The sequence below is a fragment of the Saimiri boliviensis genome, chromosome 9 (assembly GCF_048565385.1).
Source record: "Saimiri boliviensis isolate mSaiBol1 chromosome 9, mSaiBol1.pri, whole genome shotgun sequence".
Taxonomy (NCBI): domain Eukaryota; kingdom Metazoa; phylum Chordata; class Mammalia; order Primates; family Cebidae; genus Saimiri; species Saimiri boliviensis.
In genome coordinates, this window is record NC_133457.1 from 87,803,854 (window position 1) to 87,827,147 (window position 23,294).

The following is a 23,294-nucleotide window of genomic DNA, read 5'->3' on the forward strand; positions in this document are numbered from 1 at the left end:
GCAAGAGAAGTGCTTGCCTTGGGTCTCATGCTTTAGAGGTCTTAACTCTGGCCTTTCCCTGGTTGTGTCTCCCACACAAGGAGAAATCTGTTGGGCCTATAGCATATGCCAAACCGGAAGCAACATACCCTTTTTAGACTACATCCAGTACCCCAGAATTCCTGGCCCAAATGTTTCCAAGCCCAATTCTAGGGCTGGCATAGGCTTATTCCTTGGGTCCTTCCATTTAAGGAGGATTCAAGCTATAATTATGTTCTCACATAAATCTCAGAGTTGGGCAAGGCGGTGCCTTGAGGTTTGACAGTTAAAGATCTGCAATTCCTAGTGCATAGGTAGCTTTATGGAAACCAGTTTACCTGACTCTTCCATGTATGTTACTTACAGATGGAATGCAACCTTTCTTGACATGTTGAGTGTTAGGATGTAGCCCTTAGCCTTCTTCCCTTCTTCAGAGATCATTTGGGAAAAATCTCTATTCACATAAAAAGTTTTTAAATTTCTGCCTGAGGATGCTTTCTGGCCACAGGAGCATCCTTGGCTAAGAGACTGTACAAGTTGGAAGTGTTAAAGGGCTAGTGCCTCAGCAGAAAGCCTCAACCAATGAGTGATGGGAATTGGTGGGTAAATGTCCAAGCTTCTTCATGTCTTGGTGAATTACAGCTAGTGCTTGACTTACGACCACAATTGGTTCCGACAGACCGGTCGTAACATGATTTGGTTGTAAGTTGAGTAGGCTATATGTACAGTACTGTGAAATGATGTTATAAAAATCTTTAAGTCATATTTTATCATAATTTTCATTATTATAATTTTTTGTTCATTTTATGCCATTTGTATCATCTCTACACCATTTTGTTTCTTATTTTTACATTCGTCAGGTTTAAGTAAAACACTGCATTCCTAGTACAACTGGTTGAATATTTGCAAAACATACAAAATTACAAAATACAGGTGCATACAAAAATACAAAATACAGGTGTAAAAAATACCATAGGAAACATTTTCCCTATTGCAAAACATATCAAAATATATAAACATGTACAAAACACAAATTGCTGTACTGAGTCTGGGATAACAGTTGAAATGGTGCACATGGAGATGGTAGTGCTGCCGGAAGCTGGTCCACACTGTCTTATGCCCAGCTGGGCAACGTTTGCGCTGCCAGACGTGGAGCAGTCGTGGCTAGCAATTGTGGTCGTAAAGGCGAATGTTTGTAAGTTGCATAGGTCGTAAGTCGATCAATAACTGTAACTGTGAGGGGTGCACCTAAGGCCTTCTGAGCTTGGCTGGGGGGGCTTGAGCTCCTTTGTTCACAGTGAAAAGAGAAATAGAATAAATCCACTGGGAATTGAGGGAAATTTTAGGGGCTGGTCTTCATAACAATCATAAACAGGAACATGAAAAAATGGGGAAAGTAAACACTTTGTAATGTGTTGTGAATCAATCCTAGTTTGGTATTTTTAATAGAGATTTTAGTACAAATTCATTTCCCAAATAGACTACTTGAACTCATAAACTTGTCTCTTGGATGATATTCGAGGTTCTAAAACTTGGGGTGGCCCTTTGCTGCATGTAAGTTGCAAGTGAGAACAAAAAGATGGTAAATGCCATTCGATGCTGAAGACCCTCTGCCACAACCTGGGATTTGTGTGTGTGTGTGTGTGAGCACGCAAGTGTGCATACTTGCACAGCATTAACCCAGCTGTAAGAAAAGAGAAATAGACCCTTCCTTCTGTCAAACTGTGTTAGGGTAGAGACAGAGTATGAGTAGAGATACAGAGGGTGGACTTAAAGATATACTTACCTAGGAATATGCACTTTAAATCTGACTGAGCCTATGGCAGAATCAATGCTTAGAATATAGTAGGTGTTTATTAAATATGTGTTGATTGATTACTGGAAAACATGTTAATGAAGGGGTAGCTGTAGCCTCTCCCAGCATAAAGATAATTCTATTTTTGTCTGCTTTATTTGTGAGGTTTTGGGGGGCTGAATGAAGCAACATTAGAGCACTCAAAGAATACAATGATCCACATTGGGAAAATTAAAGGATTCATGCAAAGATTAAAGAAAATAGAGTAAATCCAGAGATGAGGGTGAGGGGAGAAAAGGCAAGAGCTGCACAGACTGGGTTTTAAGGGAGTGACAGCAACTTTAAGAGACTTTGTGGTGCATTATGAATCAAATCTTACTTGGGCACGTTAGTACAGACTTATCTCTGCTTTTCAACTATTTTTCTGGTGTTGGGCTATTTTTACTTTGAATACAATGCTGCCTGGAGGTTGTGCTTTTTATTGGTTTTAAATAAATTAATATATAAACATAGGTTCTAATAGAACAGATATGTTTTTGGAAGTAAAAAAAGAAAGAAAATTATGATATCTCATTGATTCTAAGATACTTTTGCCTTTGAATTTCCTGAAATTGAACCAGATGCCTTATGTTTGATGAGGAGTCATAGTTTAATTGGTAATTTGTCTTCCTTTGTTACTGGTGTGTTTCTTTTCTGTTGTTCATTTTTTTTTGGTGGTGGTTGTTGTTTTTATTGCATTTTAGGTTTTGGGGAACATGTGAAGAACATGCAAGATTGTTGCATAGGTACACACATGGCAGTGTGATTTGCTGCCTTCCTCCCCTTCACCTATATCTGGCATTTCTCCCCATGCTATCTCTCCCCACTTCCCCACCCCCCGTACCTCCCCCATTCCCCCCCAACAGACCCCAGTGTGTAGTGCTCCCCTCCCTGTGTCCATGTGATCTCATTGTTCAACACCTGTCTATGAGTGAGAACATGCAGTGTTTGATTTTCTGCTCTTGTGTCAGTTTGCTGAGAATGATGGTTTCCAGGTTCATCCATGTCCCTACAAAGAACACGAACTCATCATTTTTTATGGCTGCATAATATTCCATGGTATATATGTACCACATTTTCCCTATCCATTCTATTTTTGATGGGCATTTGGGTTGGTTCCAGGTCTTTGCTATTGTAAACAGTGCTGCAATGAATATTTGTGTGCATGTGTCCTTATAGTAGAACGATTTATAATCCTTTGGATATATACCCAGTAATGGGATTGCTGGGTCAAGTGGAATTTCTATTTCTAGGTCCTTAAGGAATTGCCACACTGTCTTCCACAATGGTTGAACTAATTTACACTCCCACCAACAGTGTAAAAGTATTCCTGTTTCTCCACATCCTCTCCAGTATCTGTTGTCTCCAGATTTTTTAATGATTGCCATTCTAACTGGCGTGAGATGGTATCTCAATGTGGTTTTGATTGTCTGTTCATATCCTTCGACCACTTTTGAATGGGCTTGTTTGTTTTTTTCTTGTAGATCTGTTTTAGTTCTTTGTAAATTCTGGATATCAGCCCCTTGTCAGATGGGTAGACTGCAAAAATTTTTTCCCATTCTGTTGGTTGCCGATTCACTCTAATGACTGTTTCTTTTGCCATGCAGAAGCTGTGGAGTTTGATTAGGTCCCATTTGTCTGTTTCGGCTTTTGTTGCCAATGCTTTTGGTGTTTTGGTCATGAAGTCCTTGCCTACTCCTATGTCCTCAGTGGTTTTGCCTAGAGTTTCTTCTAGGGTTTTTATGGTGTTAGGTCTTAATGTTTAAGTCTTTAATCCATCTGGAGTTATTTTTAGTGCAAGGTGTCAGGAAGGGGTCCAGTTTCTGCTTTCTGTACATGGCTAGCCAGTTTTTCCAACACCATTTACTAAACAGGGAATCCTTTCCCCGTTGCTTGTTTTTGTCAGGTTTGTCAAAGATTGGATGGTTGTAGATATGTTGTGTTTCCTCCGAGGCCTCTGTTCTGTTCCATTGGTCTGTATCTCTGTTTTGGTACCAGTACCATGCTGTTTTGATTACTGTAGCCTTGTAGTATAGTTTAAAGTCTGGTAGTGTGATGCCTCCTGCTTTGTCCTTTTTGTGTAGAATTGACTTGGCTATGTGGGTTCTCTTTTGGTTCCATATGAAGTTTAAGGTGTTTTTTTCCAGTTCTGTGAAGAAGGTCATTGGTAGCTTGATGGGAATAGCGTTGAATCTATAAATTACTTTGGGCAGTATGGCCATTTTCACAATATTGATTCTTCCTAACCATGCACATAAAAATATGGAATGTTTCACAAATTTGCGTGTCATCCTTGCGCAGGGGCCACACTAATCTTCTCTGTATCGTTCCAATTTTAGCATATGTGCTGCTGAAGTGAGCACTACTGGTATGTTTCTTATTGACACATTGAACTTCTTGATAGCATCAGTTGAAAAATGTGTTATGTAATTTGCTTCAACTTTTAAAGGCTGTGTGGCTAAGACTGTCCTTGCAATATTCAAACTTTCACTTGTCCTTAACAAATACATTTTTTTTTCCTGTAAGAAATTTACTGGATCCAAGTTAATACAACTTATATTTATCAGACTTTTTTTTTTTAACTCTTAATTTTAGAAGAAAGAGAACCCTGGGGAAATAAACATTTGACATTTAGTAAAACAATAAGCAGACAAATGGTTTTCTGGATTCACATAGAAAACAACCAGAACAATTTCCTAAGTAACCTACAGCTATTCAGCAGCCTCAGAAAAAGAAAAAATAATAATTGAAAGAGCCTTCCTAAGACAAGGTTTTGTGATGGACAGTCACAAAATTATCAGAGGCCAAAAATCAAGAAATGTGAACTAGATTTAAAAATAAATATTCAACCAATTAAAAATGGGCAAAAGAGTTGAACAGACATTTTGCTAAAGAAGATATACAAATGGTCAAGAAGACAACTTAGTAGAGAAATGCAAATGAAAGTCATAGTGAGATATTATTCCACATCCACTAGGATATTAATAATCAAAAAGATAGAAAACAAGTGTAAGCAAGAATATGGAGAGATTGAAAACTTCATACATTGCTGGGTATAAAAAGTGGTACAGCCACTTTGGCAGTTCCTCAAAGACTTAAACATAAAGTTACCAAATGACCCAGCAATTCCACTCCTAAGTATATACCCAAAAGAAGCTGGAAATGTATTTCTGCATAAAAACTTGTATGCAAATGTTCATAGCAGCATGACTCACAATAAGCATAAATGAAAGCAACCCAAATGTCCATCAAGTGTGAATGAATTAAAGTGTTTTCAATAAAATATTCTCCCACTATTAAAAAGAGTTAAATACTGATAGATGAATCTTGAAAACTTTATGCTAAGCGAAAAAAGCCAGATGCAAAGGTCATATATTGTTTAAATTCAATTGTATGAAATGTCCAGAATAGATAAATCCACAGAGACAGAAAAAGAAATCGTGCTTTTCATGGGCTGAAGAGAGAATGTTTGGAGGAAGAAATGGGAAATGTTTTCTCATGGGTATAAGGTTTCTTTTTGGGGTGATGAAAATGTTCTGAAATTAGAGTGATGATTAATGAGAAACTCTGTGATTATACTAAAAACCACTGAAGTGTGTACTTTGTAAAACAGTGTTCTTTGTGGTACATAAATTATAAGGCTGTTATTTAAAAATTAGCCAGGTTGTGCATGCCTGTAGTCCCAGCTACTTAGGAAGCTGATGTGGGAGGATTGCTTGGACCCAGGAGTGAGAGGCTGCAGTGAGCTATGAATGTACCATGGCACTCCAGACTGGGTGACAGAGTAAAGTTATGCCTCTAAAAAATTAAATAAAATATTAAAAAGAATAAAAGTTCTAGAATCAGAGAGAAACATAAAACAGATAAAATATCCAGAGTACTCAAAGAAGCAATTTAACAATAAATGAATTGCTTCTGATTTTTGTCTTATGAGCAAAAAGAGGCTGCTTGGTAACCCCAGGATGTAAGGTGAGCCCCACTTTCTTCACCTGTGTTTCAGAACCTAATATTTGGTTTTATCAGTTACTAGCTCTTTTGTGTTGGTACTGGAAGTCAAGGGCAAAGAGTGGTGGCTCCTATGTGGTATAGCCTTACTATTACAGTGTTGCTGATTCAGAAAGTATCTAAACATTGTAGCTTTGACTTAATGACATTTATTATTGAGATATCAGTTGTTTCTTTTTCTGGGTTTTTGTTGTTGTTGTTGTTTGTTTTTGAGACAAGGTCTTGTTCTAAGTCTCCCAGGTTGGAGTGCAGTGGTGCAATCATGGCTCACTGCGGCGTTGAATTTCTGGGCTCAAGTGATCCTTTCGTGTCAGCCTCTCAAGTAGCTGGGACTACAGTTGCATGCCATTGTGCCCAGCTAATCTGTTTCTATTTTAGGAAATAGAGAAATAATTCTATCTAAAATACAACAAATCTTATGAGATCTCACCACACTGCCCAGGCTGGTCTTGATCTCTTGCGCTTAACCAATCCAACTGCCTCTGCCTCCTAAAGTGTTAGGATTATAGGCATGAACCTTTGCACCTGGCCAGTTGTATTTTTCTTTACTGTAGCACTAATAGCTAGATAAGCAAATGTATTTATTCACTGTAAGTGCAGTATTTATAAGAAACATTAGGGTGAGTGTGAAGATTCATTGCAAATGAGACATGACATATGACATCAATGCTGTCCACGGAGGATGTATTTCAGTAGGAGGGCCATCACATGGAGTTAGTATGTACTCTACGTGGAAGAAATAACAAGGGGTTGGTGGGTTGATTGCCTTAGTAACAATCCTGCGTCTACATTCTTTTCCTTATGACATTGGAGGCTCCTTTTATTCTTCATCAGGGCTGCCATTTTTGCTTATTTTCACTGATAGAATGTGGTAGAAGTGACGGTGTGTGGTTCTGAGTTTAGACTTCAAGAGGCCTTGAGCACTTTTGTGTGTTCTTTAGATCCTGCCTGTGACATGTGAAAAAGCCATATATTTCATACAATTGGATTCATACAATATGTAACCTTTTCAATCTGGCTTCTTTCACTTAGCATAAAGTTTTCAAGATTCATTTGTGTTTTAGCATGTATCAGTATTTAACTCTTTTTAATAGTTGGAGACTATTTTATCATATACATATTTTATCTCCTGGAGGAGAAATCCTATGAATCAGAGTCAAGTAAGCCCAGTTTTTTCAGCCATAGCCCTCAGACATGTCAAAGAGCCCCTAGATTTTAGAATTATTTATAACACAGAAATAAGTAACTCATACATTGCATTTGGGGTGGCTCTGGAACATTCACATAAAACTCACACATACCTTTCTTATTCTATCAAAACTGTAAACGCTTCTAAAATCTGTTTTATGATAAAATTTGCATCAAGTGCTCTGTCAATTCTTGTCATTGCAACTGTTTGTCAAAAAACCTTTGACTGTTTTGCTTTTCTTTGGTCAAGGAAGAAAGGGAGGAAGGAAGGAAAGGAGAAAGGGAGAGAGGATCTCCATTATGGGAAGAACAGCAAGTGTAATGCTACTCCTGGGTGGAGGGTGGCATAATGACAGCAGTGACAACTGTGTCCTCTGGCACACACACTGCAGCATCCCAATATCCTTTACAGGCACAGATGTGCCCAGTCATGGCGGGCACAATGGCCCTAAAGACTGGCATTATGCCCCCTCCCACCACTTTGCCTGTCAAAAGAAGGTTGGCTCTGACACCAGGAAATAACAACTGAGTTGTGTTAAGAAATTTTTATTGTTTCCTTTGGATTTATGATGAAAGCACATAAAATTACAAGTGGAAGAAACATCATGCCACAAAATTGCATAGAATTATTACAAAAATGTGAATTATGCATTTTAAATAATTTGAGATAGAAGAACCAAAATATGTACATTTTAAGAGCTTCAAATACTTTGTCCTATCATTTGTTTCTTCTTAAAAGGCAAGAGTCACAATGTCCAATCCATCACAAACAATATTAATACAGTGCGCAAGCACAACATTAAATTCAAAGTAATGCAAGCAATGGCCCTTTCTTTTGGAATTATTTAATGACTGCTTATCTACTACAGGAGTATTAATTAATGTATGGTGATACTGAAATTTTAAAATGAAATGTAAAAAACCAAAAACACATGGCATGTCATTAGAACTTTGAAAATTGGTTTACATGGCCAAAACCATGCTAGTCTCAGTAGTGTAAAGGTATCAGAGAGACACGGTCTAATTTAATACACAGCTCTACTCTCTATTATAGGGAAAACCACAGTACAGAATTTCACACATTCAACAAAGAACAAGGCAAATACATAAAGGCACAAAACTGCACATCATATAGACCCCTTTTCTTTATCTTAGTCTATTTCAAGTAATATTAATATTATTAAATGATAGTATCACTGTAGTAGTTTCAATGATGCAAGATGGACAGTGTTACACACTACCCCACAACTGTAAAAAGTGTCATTGTACAGATATAAAAATGTGATTACAGTAAATGGCCAAATACAAACATATTGTAAAATGACTAAATTCACTAAGATAATGAAATCCAACTACCAAAACAGTTTTGTGTAAGTCAAGGTTATTCAACCTTAGTCTATCTCTGGACTAAAATGTGATACAATGTTCTGTAATAATCACCATCGTGTTTGGTTATGAATGCTATTGTTAGTTCATTCTTCTGCAATTTCAGACAGTCTGTAATTTTGTTTATAAAAATGCAGCATTCGATTTTGACCATTCTTGCTTCTTTATGATTAATGCCTTTCCTTCAAAGTGCAAAAAGTAGAACGATTTACAAAAGACTTCTTTTTCAGTGGAAGTTAAGTTTTATTAAGTGTCTAATTAACACCCCAAACCCTTCAGATCAAAATATCATCATTTCCAAAGAGGATGTGATTTTCCCCTTGCATCTTACTAGATTTTTTTTCTAATTAAACACTGTTTTCTTATGTTTGAACTAAGCCTTCATTTTGATTAAAATTTAATTGTGATCTCTAGTTATTGCTTAAAGTTAAACAAAATAATTTTCATAAAAATATTAAATTCTTGAAACACAGTTTTCAGGACACAACTGGTTTTTGCATTTTAAGATATTTTGTTAAGCTACAATCAGACAGGTTTATTTTAAAGTAAAATAAAACTGTGAGCATCTGGCTTCTGGGCTTTAAATTCAATGTTCATTGTGTTACTCTCTAAGTTACATTTTTCTATATATTATTATTCTTTCTTTTTTCAGAACTTTCAATTAGCTTTTGATCAGTTTTGCCTTGACATAACTTGTTTCTCTTATGCCACCTAAAATAGGAACTTACAGAGACACAGTTAAGTGAGTTGAATGTACTTAGTAAATATATAATGAAAGTTTTTTTTTAAGTTAGAATAAAATAGAAATGTGTCAGTCTTAAAAATTATGGAAGATACTAATAAATGTCCATATTTCTGTCCTAATTCTTTGACCATTAAAACAAGCTTAAAATCTGATACTTAACATCTAATTTTTGATCTTGCAAAATATAAATTGAATTCATATTCTAAGTTCTAAATCTATGTCAGTTTGCATCAATGGCTTCATCAATTATTTCTTAGCATCTCCATATAACTTAACCTTAATCCATGTAATCTAGATGTTTGACCCTCTTCTTCTCTATCCATTTATCCCTGAATTTGGTTTTAAGTCTTGTGGAAGAGATCTGGGTCATTGTCAGTTAATAAGCACATTTCTACACTCGTGTGTGTGTATGTGTATATGCACTTACATGACTAAGTGGGTACATATATACATGGAGATAATACCTATCATTTACATGTGGGTCTTCGTAGTCTCTAGATAAATATTCAATCTTCCTCTCTATATTAAAAATAAATGAACCATAAGAAATGTCAAACAGCAAAATAACCACTGGAACCTGTTCACTCTGATTGAATATCTGGTTAACATATATCAGCTCAACTATTTTTATTCAACAGACCATTTGTAGTTATTTGATCATTTCAGGCTAACAACCAATGAATACCCAGACTTTGAGTGCAAATAGTCAATTCAGACAGCACACTGGCTGGAAATGTGTGGCCCACTTGTTCATGCAGCCAAATGTACAATCCATATTGCTAAGTCTTGGGATGGCTTCACTGGATAAGGATACAATCAAGTGATTTTTTTTTTCCAAATAGAAAACAAACTTATTTGAATCACTACAGTATCTAAGAAAACCATGTCAGCAACAAATACATCGATGGTTCTATGATAAATAAATTAGCAAAATGCAAGCCACCAGTGCTTGCAAAGCAAAGGATGAAATAATGTAATATGCATGTTGACTTGAAGATAATGGTAGTTGAGGGGCAGTTAAAAAAATGCTCAAAGGCAGCTGTTCAATAGTGTTAAATAATGCTATGCATTTCTCAAACTATTTCTATGAAATACTTTACACCAGAGCTTGGAATAAAAACATGAGCTCGATTTTCTTCAAAGAAGACACCGTCCTTCATTAAAAGTTCCATGGAGCCTGCAAGTTGCTTGCTTTGAATTTACTACTAGAAAGAAAACAAAAATCTCACATACATGCATTCTTCACTAGTAGACCTGCAGACGTTTCCAAGTGACACATGGAGCCTGGGCATGGGACTTCTGCATGGATTCCTCTGGAACTCTCCCTTTGGTGTGGATTTTAGGCTAAGGGATGCTTCTTGGGAAGATGGTCCTGGGCAGTGATTTTTGTAGTAAGAGAGAGTCTGATGACACCGGAGTGGCCATGCAAATTTCTGAAGGCCTGGCAGGAGCATTCACAGAGGAGTATCAAATTCTTTTCCTGGGATGTCTCCTCCCAGCTCCTCACTGGAGGGAGTCTTGTGGTTCACTTTTCCAGGGTCTGAGGACAGGGAGGGAGGGGCAGAACCATGATTGCTGTCTTCACTGATCTTCCCTTTCATGGCTTCCTGCACGAATTCCAAAATTTCAAGGGGCAGTCTTTTGAATTTGTCTTGGTATTCTTGCTCCAGCTCCACCTGCAGCTGGGAGACATCAAGTAAGGCGATGACTTGAAGTTGTTTATGTTTCTATACCCACCCCCATAGAAATTCTCTGAAAGAGATGTACAAAGGGGGCGATGAATACATGAAGTTAAAATATCATTCACTGGTCACCTATAGAGGAGATGTAACAAAGTTTAGCTGGACACGTCATTTATCTGTGGCTGAAAGTCAAGTTCAAGTTATGTGTGGCACAGTAAGGCTAAAGACTTGGAATAAGATGAATAATGGTATCTACAAATGCGTGCACGTGTGCACACACACACACACACACATACACACACACGTGAGTCTTTTGAAAAATGGTGTCAGAGGCAGGGCATGGTGGCTCACGCCTGTAATCCCAGCACTTTGGAAGGGTGAGGCAGGTGGATTGCTTGAGGTCAGGAGTTCGAGACCAGCCTGGCCAACATGGTGAAACCCCGTCTCTACTAAATAGAAAAATTAGCTGGGCATGGTGTCAGGCGCTTGTAATTCCAGCTGCTCAAGAGGCTGAGGCAGGAGAATCCCTTGAACCCGGGAGGCAGGGGTGGCAGTGAGCCGAGATCACACCACTGCACTTCAGTCTGGGTAACAGACTTTTCTTTCAAGAAAAGAAAAGAAAAAAAGTAAAAGAGAAAAAGATGTCAGAAATAATATAAAGTGATCTAAAATTCTTACATTTAGGAGTTGAGAACCTTGATGGGTGAGTGTGTCAAGGTCAGCCATGAACCTAGCTAGGGGAAGCTAACTAAGAAGCTGAGTAGACAGAGGAGTGTGGCGTGGGCTTTGGGATGTGCAGCTTTAGTCTTATTTTGACTTCTTTCACCACCTCTTTATTTTGATTCATTTTTCCTTCTAATTTTTATTTGCCTTGTAAACTATTTTAGCTACCCTTTGAACTGTCTTTTAATGTGTCTATTTTATGCCCTGGAGAATTTTCAGATGGTTTAAAGTCCTTGGAACCCTTTCTTTAAATGGAGACTTCCATGGATGTCTCAGTCATAAAATAGTACAAAAGCTGCAATTCTCTGGTAGATGGGGAGAGAAGGTGGGCAGCAGGGAGAGTTGTCTGCTAGGGAGCTGCGCTGTGCTGAGCCCAAGCGAAAACCTTGAATTTTAAATAAAATTCTCTCTGCTTATCAATTGGTAACCAGGGAGCATAATCCTTGAAATGCCATGCCAGGCTAAATGCTTGCCCCACACACCCTTATTAGCTTTGAGGCAACTTTTAAATACGGTCTTAAAACCTGGATTGTTTTTCTCTGCTTTTCAAACTTTAACGTGCACACAAATCATCTGGAATTTTGATCTCGATTCCGTCCGACTCAGGAGGCCTGGGTGGGACCCGAGCTCCTGCATTTCTCAGCAGCTCTCGGGGGATGCCAGGGTGGTTGATCTGCTTTGGCCACTCTGATAGCTCCCTGTCTAGGTTCTACCCTCAGACCCCAGTTCTGCTTTTTGTCTTGAACCTGGCTGTGCATCCTTCATCTTTCAGGGCAACTCCTGGGGCTTGTTCTGATTTCTGGAATGCCAGAGTGAAGCTGGTCCCCAGGGCATCTGTCTTTCTGAGTCTTAGCCTCTTTCTAGACAGTGTCAGCAGCTTCCTCTTTAGTCCAACTCCTTTCACTCTTGCTTCTACGCCAGATAAATTTTGCCAATACTAAATTATTTAATTTATATTAAGTAAAACCTTATCTATCCCAAAGTTTTGAAATGCAGAAGTTTTCTTTTTTCTTTCTTGCAAATTTGTGTAAACTCATTGATGTGAACTGATGTTGGGATGATAATGATACATGAAATATGTATCATTTCATATATTCCTCATCATATGACTGTGCACTGAACTGCAGACAGATTCATTTGCTTGATTTTGAGGATGACTCAGGTCTCCCTGAAGTGTTATGTTCATGGCATATGCATCACATTGCCTTTCTAAAATCAGAAAATTTAAGAATTCTAAAGAATAACAGGCCCCAAGAATCTCAGATAATGGATTATGGATCTAGTTCAAATGACTCGTTTTTTTTTTTTTTTTTTTGCATCAAAAGGTGTGCGACATGCACTTGTATGTTTATCATAGCATTATTCACAATGGCAAAGACATGAAATCAACCTAGGTGCCCATCAGTGGTAGACCGGATAAAGAAAATATGGTATGTATATAACATGGAATACTAGGCAGCCATAAAAAAGAATGAAATCATGTATTTTGCAGCAACATCAATGCAGCTGGAGGCCATTATCCTAAGCAAATTAATGTAGGAACAGAAAACCAAATACCACACATTCTTATTTCTAAGTGGGAGCTAAACATTGGGTACTCATGGACATAAATACGGCAATGATGGACACTAGGGACTAACAGAGTGCGGAGAGGGAGTCGGGGACAAGGCTTGAAAAACTAACTGCTGGGTACTATGTTCATTATTTGTGTGACAGGATCATTTGTATCCCAAACCTCAGCATAATGCAATATACTCATGTAACAAGCCTGTACATGTACCTCCTGAATCTAAAAGTTGAGATTTTAAGAAATCTATAAAAATTCTATAAGTATCAAAGAAAAAGAAAAAATAAACATGGTATCTGGTAAAAATGGCTTAGGCTGAGTATTGAAAGTCAACTATTCTCCCCAGATAAAAAATGTGGAGTATTTTAAAATCTATTTGTTAGCATATACATGCGTATAAGCTGAGGAGGAAACACACTGGGGGGAGCACTCAGGGCCCTGGACTCATGGCTGTGACGGAGCACCTTGAACAGGGCCCTACTCTCTATGTCGGCACATATGAGACACTGGAGCAGCAAACAGAAGACAATTGCCAGTTCTTTCCCTGCTATTCCAACAATTTAGAAGGAAGTGGAGCTTTTACAATGTCACACTGTATTGCATGAGTAAAATCTTAGCCTGGTGTTTGACAGCTTCCATTTACTACCATTCAAACCTCATCATCAATTCACCTCAATTTTAATTCAGTAACACATGTGTTTCCAAGGAAGATAGGGAAGGGAGACAAGCAAGTGACCCTGTTTTAAGAAAACAACAGATTGCTGTTCTCTTATAGGTTGGACTGGGGAACCTTCAGCTATGGATATATGGTACCTGACCTAGTAGACAATTCCTCTTAGGTTAATGCTTATTGGTGGACAAGACCTCATAGTGCTTGATAAGTGCTATTTTTTAATTATTAAAAAAAGTAAAACATAAAATGTCAAATACCTAAACCAATGCTTTTTAACATTTCTAATAATTTAATTCTAAGAAGAACTTAAATTTTAGTAATTTAATTTTAATAATTTTTAATAATTTATAATAATTGACCCAGCTGTGGCTAAGTTACAACTTTAGTAGACTTTTATCATGGTACAGTAGTAGATTGTATTATATTCTAAACTAAGTCACTGCCTCATGACTTATATTAAATGTCATATATTTCACTCTTTTTATAAAGCCATTATTAATTAATTTCAAAATTGTATTTATTACATTCCAAGTTAGACCTTTTGCTTTTTCTTCTTATAAACTAAATACTTGTTCATTGTAAAAAAAATAAAAAGTATACAGGGTAATTCTGGCTCTATTCCAACAAAGCCCATCCATAAGTGGTCTAGAGCTATTCCAGCCCAAGGGTTGCAAACTCAGATGTTTACAGGGACCAGGCAAGTCATGAAAATAAGAGAAGCAGGCTGTGTGCCAGAAAGTAGGAATCGTGGGGGTTCTGAAGAGCTAGAGATGGCAGGCTCTGTCTAAAGAGGATACCAACAACTCAGTTCTAGCTGATGCTTTTCAGAGTTTTGTTTTTCAATTGAAGTCAGAAATCTACATATTTATGTAAGAGCCTGAGTTTTTATTGTTGGCAATCAATTAAAATCACATTCATGAGCCCCACTGGGCTCATGGAGAATTTTTAACCTTTACCCTAGCAGATTTAAATTTGGCTTTAAGAAAACCTAGGCAAAACTATTCTGGACATAGGTGTAGGCAAGGACTTCATGAGCGAAACACCAAAAGCATTGGTAACAAAAGCCAAAATAGACAAATGGGACCTAATCAAACTCCACAGCTTCTGCACAGCAAAAGAAACAGTCATTAGAGTGAATTGGCGACCAACAGAATGGGAAAACAATTTTGCAATCTATCCATCTGACAAAGGGCTAATATCCAGAATCTACAAAGAACTAAAACAGATTTACAAGAAAAAGCCAAATAAGCCCGTTTAAAAGTGGGCAAAGGATATGAACAAACACTTTACAAAAGAAGACATACACGAGGTCAACAAACATATGAAAAAATGCTCATCATTGCTGGTCATTAGAGAATTGCAAATCAAAACTACATTGAGATACCATCTCACACCAGTTAGAATGGCAATCATTAAAAAATCTGGAGACAACAGATGCTGGAGAGGATGTGAAGAAATAGGAACACTTTTACACTGTTGGTGGGAGTGTAAATTAGTTCAACCATTGTGGAAGACAGTGTGGCAATTCCTTAAGGACCTAGAAATAGAAATTCCATTTGACCCAGCAATCCCATTACTGAGTATATATCCAAAGGATTATAAATCGTTCTACTATAAGGACACATGCACATGAATGTTCATTGCAGCACTGTTTACAATAGCAAAGACCTGGAACCAACCTAAATGCCCATCGATGATAGACTGGACAGGGAAAATGTGGCACATATACACATGGAATACTATGCAGCCATAAAAAACGATGAGCTCGTGTCCTTTGTAGGGACATGGATGAACCTGGAAACCATCATTTTCAGCAAACTGACGCAAGAACAGAAAATCAAACACCGCATATTCTCACTCATAGGTGGGTGTTGAACAATGAGAACACATGGACACAGGGAGGGGAGCATCACACACTGGGGTCTGTTGGGGGGAAATAGGGGAGGGACAGTGAGAGGTGGGTTGGGGAGAGATGGCATGGGGAGAAATGCCAGATATAGGTGATGGTGAGGAAGGCAGCAAATCACACTGCCATGTGTGTACCTATTGCAACAATCTTGCATGTTCTTCACATGTACCCCAAACCCTAAAATGCAATAAAAAAATTTGTTTTTAACCAGGGGACTCCAGAAGTTAGATCCAACTGTGGAATTTCAGTTTAGATCCCTCCTAGTTTCCCTTCCCCATAATCCTAGGCTTAGATGGTCCTCCACAGATCACAAGGGCTTCCTCTTGATTGTCCCTGTTCTGGGGTTCAGCATCATCCTAGCTAATTGCCACACTCTGGGTTTTGTACTCTAATGTGTGTTGAATTTCTGTTCTATGCAAGTGAAACAGTGTGTTGGGTGGGAATGGTAGATTGGTTGTGCAAATGGCAGTAATTCTTCTCCCCTCCTTGCAATCACAACCTTTGTGGTGTGAAATTGCAGCTCATCCCAGCTGAGTGTATTTCTTATCTTCTTGAATCTGGGGAGGCCTTGTTATTTGCTTCTGTCTAGGAGAATGTGCCAAAAGTATATGCTGTTCTGAGTCCAGACCTCACAAGGCCTTGTGTGCTTCTGCTCTCAGTTAGAAGTTTACTCAGCCATCATATGAACAAGCTCAGCCTAGCTTGCTGGAAGAGGAGACACATGGCCCAGTTATTATACCCTTTCCATCACTTCAGTTGACAAGTGAAGCTATTCTAAACCAGCTCACTCCTAGCTGACCACAGGTATGAGCAAGTCTACTGAGACCAGGTGAGCCTGGTCCAGACCAGAACCAGTTCATAGACTCATCAATTCAGCAAATTCTTATTGTTTTGCTACTGATTTTTGTGGTAGGTTGTTAGGCAGCAGTATTATGGCCGTAACTTTGAGTGAGGGGAACAGAAAGGCATCTCATATGTGTCCTGGCCCTATAAAAAAACTCATAAGCTAACTCAGTTGGCCTCATGCTTTCCTTGCTGTGGCCTCAAAGCATATTCTTAGGAAAAAATCACCACAGGACAGATAGATTTTCAAGACAAAAGTGATTTTGTAGGCTATGCCTTGGAGTCTTTGTAGCATAACATTGTCAAGCATGAGTTTTTTTGATCTTAAGTTCATAAGACCTCTTTTTGGAAAATGAACAAGAAAGAGGAAAGAATATGATTGAATTTAACCTCTAAATTTAAGATGAGTTATCATTATATGCTCAGATATCAATAAAGAAGAATGTTGTCAGTTTGTTTTATTATAGGCCAAGTTCTTCAATTTAATGAATCAGGCTCAAATTCTAAATTTCTCAGTTAACCTGATTTTCAAAAGACATTCCTCACTAGTCATTTTTGTAAACTCTGGGTAGTTAAGCAGGAAAAGGCAATACAGTTAAATTAAAATGTATTCAATTTTGCCTATGTTATCAAAGATTTTTGTACTTGGGATGCTTTCCTCCCTCTGACATTCTTTTAATCTATCTTTAAAAAAGCAGAATTGATTTAGTTAAGGAAAGCTTTTAGATACATAAACATAAGTGGAGACCAAGGAGCAAGCAAAGTTACTAGTGAAGGTTAGCTTACAATCAGAAAACAGACAAACAAAACCCAGTATAACATACATGTGGCATAAATATTAAATAAGACAGGTTACTGAGTTCTGAATCAGAGACAATCAAACCAACTTTCAAAGGAAACAAATTGAAACCATAGAACAATAAGCTACGGTAGAATAACAAAGAAGAACGGATAAAACTTTAGGAAAAAATTCCACTGGAGAATGTGTAGATAGATACTTTCAAGGTTTTGGAATTCCAGTCCAACTCAGGTCATTTTGCCCAATGAAGTGTGTGAAATATCTTAATATAAAATATAAACCCAGTAACAATCTTAGGATTCTTATTTGCTTTTGTCTAGGAGAATGCTCCAAAAGTATAATTGTATAATTGTGAATAATTGTATAATCATGGGGTACAGAGACCTTCTTAAGCAAGACAGAAAAAGGTAAGAAAGAAAAATATAGCTATATTTATCTAGATGAAAATAATCAATTTCTCTGAAAAAAATGAGCATAAATAGAGCAACTGATAGGAAAACAAATACATAGATAATATATTTGAAACATAGATGAAAGCATCTCATTAGCAATCAGAGAAATGCAATGACACACCTTTTCAAGGGACATTTAATTATATTGATTACATTTAATTTAATTCATTAAATATAAAAGAAATTTAAAAAAGCACTAACATTCTGAGAAATTGATACTTTGAAACACTGGGCAATATTTGACAAAATTTATAAGTAGGAAAACAGAAGCTTGTAACCCAGCAACTCCACTTTCGGGAATTTGGCCCATTGAAACAAACCCACCAACATATAAGAATGAATACACTAAAATATTTATTTTTGTACAGGAAAAATAGCATTGTTTTAGCATTGTTCATACAGGCAAAACAACCAAAAAACAAAACCAGCCTGTGAAAACCACCTTAATTTCAATGTTTTACCACATATGCATTGTCTAGCTCTATATTTTTTGTTGAGTCATTTGAAAATGTTTCAGACATCATGACACTTCACCCATAAATAGTGAAGCATACATCTCCTAAAAAGGTTGCTATCTGATAACATTAGCATATTTATTTATTTGCTTTATATTAATATATACAGAAATAGTTTCAATATGACCTATCAATAAGCAAATAAAGCTTCAGACTTTTTTGAAGTTCTTTTTATCAGATACATCCCACTAAGGATGCACAATTATATTACTCTGCTATAATTCACTCAGAGTAATTGTATTCTTTGTATGGTTATGTTGCCTTGAATATAGACATAGGATCACTCGTTTCAGTTTGTTTTCTCATTAGACATTTTCAATTACTATTTTTTCCTTTCTGGGAGTATCTGTTGTATGTGTGTGCATATGTGTGTGTACATACACAGATATATAAATGCAATTGACAATTTATATTTGAATGTTTTTATGTAGTACAAAGTGATGCCATGATTTATAAATACAGCATGCAGTAATTAAATAAAGCTAACTAACATATTTATCACCTCAAACACTTATTTTTGTGGTGAGAACATTTGAAATTTAGTTTCTTAGCAATTTTGAAATGTAAAACACATGCTGTATATGTTTAAAATTTAATGTATTATGGTCTTTTAACACTTTTAAAATATATCTCCTGACCTTTGAGACACAGGAATGATAATAATGATACTGTAATTATCTTGCTCAGAATATTTTAGAATATAGTGTTAAAGATTAGGGAGAATAGTAGAATTAAGCCAAGAAACAGCAAAAACACCAATAAAACTTAAGTATTTCTGTAAAACAAATTATAAGGCTCTTAAAGCAATATGATGCAGTCAAATAATATCAACCAATAAATGTCTTTGAAAACAGGGAGAAATAATTATATTACTGTGATAAGTGAAAAAGTTTACCTATAGTTGTATAGGTACTGTGATAATAACTATGACAATTTTTTAAAGAATACAAAACTACTTTGAAAAGAAACACTAAAATATAAACTGTTAGAATTATGAGTATCTTTTTTCTATTTCCCATTTTTATAGTAATGTGAATTTTTTAGCATAAAAATAGCCTTCCAAAATGAAAACAAAATCTAATATAGTTTTTATAAGATACAACAAAGAAAAATGTAGAACTCTGAATGTGGGATACATTGACTAAGAAAATTTTGCAAAGAATTACTGCAGGGACTATAGTATTTTAACTTCAACATCATCAGTTAGCAAAGTGGATATTAAAAACAATGGGAAATGCATTTTAAAAAATACATTCATAGAATGGGTGGTTTCAAAATTAAGCCTGAGCAAACATGCAAGGCTTCATCTTATTTTTAGAATAATCTCATGAATCTTACTTCAAGAATAAAAATAACAGGATCATATGAAATTTACAGAGTGAGGTTAGTCAGGTTACCCAAGGATCGTTGGAAAGTGGCGTGTGGGAAAATGGGAGCACATGCTGTATCCTAACCATTTCAGTTTTTGTTTGCTTATTTGTTTTCTACTAAGTTTCCTTAGAATAAATTGCAATGGGACTTTGAGTCCATATAGCTGGCTGAAAATTTCCTTTTCTATTCCAAACATAGGGAAATGCAAAATAAAACAGTACATATATATTTACTTAAATTTGTAGCTGAGTTTGAATATAAGGAAAATAAATCCTCAAGTCACAGAAATAACAAAGGAACTCAGTTAACAGAGTTGATTCTCCATTTTGCGGGGCTGGGAGAGATTGGAAGAGGAGGCCTCAGAATGCTGGGTGCTGGAGTACAGAAACTGAAGTCCCTGCATAGAGCCAGGAGTGCCCACCCTTGAACTGGGAACTGGGAAAACCCAACCTGTAAACTTGGGGATGAGGCAAGGAAGCAAATAATCATGGAGCACACTGTGAAAAAGCATCCACAAAGGGAACCAGAAACCCATGAGTGGGTGCAGTTTCCAAATTCACATTACCCCTGTGAATTGAGTACCCAGTCCCAATAGATGAAAACAAAAACTATTCAGAAACTGACAAAGCCCACTGAGTCCCAGTGGAGGCACAGCAAATTCAGACTGGATTCCTCCACAACCAAGGTCTGGACTGACACCTATGACAAACAACTCCTAGGAAACGTGAACTCAAGTTCAAAATTACAAATCACTCAAGGAAAATGCAACTTTCGTTCAACCTTGTAACTCAAGGTTGCCGTGGGCAACTGAAATCTAAAGATAAGGAGTGAAATGGTAATCAGCGTATTTCTAGGTTAAAGTTGAAAATACTCCAGATGTAAACAGAAATAAATTGGATAGTTCATGCCAATGTAGAAAACTACAGGCCATTCACAATGTAATTACTGCTGCTTTTTATTGAGTGCTGGAGTATGGTGCATGCCTATATTTGGGATATATTTTCCTAAATAATTATATCCGCTTCAAAATAATATTAAAATTAACTTTTATCTTGTGGACAAATATCAACTAGCAATAGAACCTGTTACACAGGACTAAGAAGGCAACTACAAGTAAAACTGATGCTACAGACCTACACAAAGGAGACAATTCAGTAAGGGATAAGTAAGATTCTTTATCCACATAGGGATTAGAACACTTGCATTTTACAAAATATGACCTTGGGAAGCTTATTTAATCCCTTGGAATTTCAATTGTCTCATATAGAAAATAAAAATAATAAACCCAAATTTCCTGGGCTGTTAAAAGTTTTAAACAAGATCATACATATCAAATGCTTAGCATACTCTGATTGCTTATTAATTAATATATCATCTCATTTTTAAAAACAGAAAAAAATAATTTACGGTAAAAACAAACAAATCTAAACCCCTGCCTAAGAACTGGTCCTTGTTCTTTGCAGTTAATTACAGTCATTATTTGGTGAGTCATGGTACTTGTTGAATTTCTCTTTTGGGACTATGTTCTGGTTTGTTGTTGATTTTGAGTCATTTATCAATAAACGGTATTTCGAACACTCTGACTCATGCAAGGCCCTGTTTGGTGTTGTGGTGACTGAAGAAATTAGAATCCTTCCAAGGTGAGAAGCAATGTATACGGGGAAAATAAAACGTTGGACTGAATGAGTGCTACACACAAGATGGACTGTAGATGCTAAAATGAAGACTGTATTGTAGCCTTAAGGTAATATGGGAAATACTTTATGAAGGACATTAGACTTAAAAATTTGGCCTTGTACAATCTGCCAATACCTTTAGCATTATCCTTATCTTGAGCAGAAGCTTTTGACACTTCCTCCATTGGACATACAATAGATGACATTCACTGGGGAGACACAGCTCTTGCTCTCCAGCTGTAACTGCCCTCTTCCCTACATAATCTACAGGTATGTAATGTAAGTATGTAGATGTGATAGAAAACATGAATCTAAACTTAAAATCTGCTCTAATATACAAAAAATTATTACACATTGACTTTCATTATAATTAGCCATAGATTACAATGGAGGGATTACAATTCTCACATATTCTGTTTTCATGATTTATGGCCAATTTAACAGATGGACGCACATTAAAAGTGACAAGGTAAAGAACATACAAAGCACCTGGGGATGTTGTTAAGATGCAGATTCAGGATTCAGAAGATCTGGGGTGGGGCATGCTACTCTGCATTTCTAACAAGCTCCAAGGTGGTGTCGATGTTTGGTCTAAGAACCACGCTGTGAAGAACACCACTTTAGACAAAGGTCTTTCAACAATTTTCTCCTTTCGTGCGTCCTCTTCCTACCTCAACAACGTTACTTCAGGGTCTTGATAAATATTAAATATTTTTATAGATCTCATATCTTTAGACTTCTGGAATGTTAATGCTCAGATTTAGATTCAAAGTGTTCATTGGAGGCTATAGGGTGAAGGGCAGAATGAGGGTCGCTAAGTATGCCAGAAAGGAAGGATGGAGGAGTCAAGGACGAGGTAGGCAAAATGCTAAGTAAATCCAAATACTGAATCACTAAAAAAGGAAAGACAGAAGCTAGAGGGTATGTGATTTACCAAGCACAGTTCCTAACATGCATTTCCTTTTTAAACTTTATTTCAAGTCAAAAGCCAAATGCATTCTGACATAGCTCTAAGGTGTGAACTCCTCTATATATGCATATACTCCATGAAACTGCAAAAGAGGAAAAGTCCTAACATAGTCCACGCTTTTACACCTCCTCTGAGTCCTGAAATATATATCAAAATTTCTAATCATCTCATAGGTGTCTAGAGATGACTGTAGAAACCTGGAAAAGGAACATTTAACAATTATATAGTCAAACACTTTATCACTTAGACATCTCAGAAAATGACTTTAGTAATTATACTCAAATCCATTCTTTCACTTAGTGAAATCTGTGGCCCTGAGAAGCTAGTGTCTTTCTTAAGGATATGGTTGGTTAGCAGCAAAACTAGGATCAGAATCTTGTCAATTCTCTCCTCTATGGTAGATTGACTGTATTAATGGCTCCTTCCTATATCCAGAGCCTTTGCTTTATAATTCTCAGCTTCTCTTGCTAGAGATGTGGAGTCTATTTCTCCACTTCTTGAAGATGATGTGCTCATGTGATGACATTGGCTAATAGGATGTTAGCAGGCACGGCTCATGCAGAAGCTTAAAAAAGCACTTACTTAGCTTTTACTCCTATTCCTATGGCATGTCATGGGGACATGCTTGGACTACTTTAGTAGAAGATTTAACACAAAGAAGAGTTGAGTCACCTCAATCATCCTAGTCACATACCCCAAATTATCCTAGATTCATCAACATGCAACTTATACTCAGAGATGTAAGTCAGCCAAGATCAGCAAAGCCACCTGCTTGACCTGTAACGAACCATGAATGTACGAAAAAGTCCAGCTATACTCAGCCACACTCAGCCAAGATCAGCTGAGCCCCACAATCTTAGGAACTAAATAAATGTTTATTATTGTAAGCCAGTGAAGTTTTGTGTCTATTGTATGGTATTACTGTTGCATTTCCCCAT

The 23,294-nt window shown here is 36.9% G+C and overlaps 1 protein-coding gene and 1 non-coding gene across 3 annotated transcripts in view; both read right to left on the reverse strand.

Moving 5' to 3' along the window:
• Positions 1–4,108: 4,108 nt before the first annotated feature.
• Positions 4,109–4,215, reverse strand: LOC120367942 (U6 spliceosomal RNA). Its single transcript, XR_005582183.1, has one exon. It is a non-coding gene; the product is annotated as a U6 spliceosomal RNA (small nuclear RNA).
• Positions 4,216–8,476: 4,261 nt separating this feature from the next.
• The window catches only part of PLCB1 (phospholipase C beta 1), a 724,287-nt gene continuing 709,469 nt past the window's right edge, over positions 8,477–23,294 (reverse strand). For both annotated transcript variants that reach the window (XM_074406258.1, XM_074406259.1), the window contains one exon: positions 8,477–10,858. In XM_074406258.1, coding sequence (XP_074262359.1) covers positions 10,631–10,858 — 228 coding nt within the window. In that variant the 3' untranslated portion in view covers positions 8,477–10,630. The remainder of the gene's footprint in view (positions 10,859–23,294) is intronic.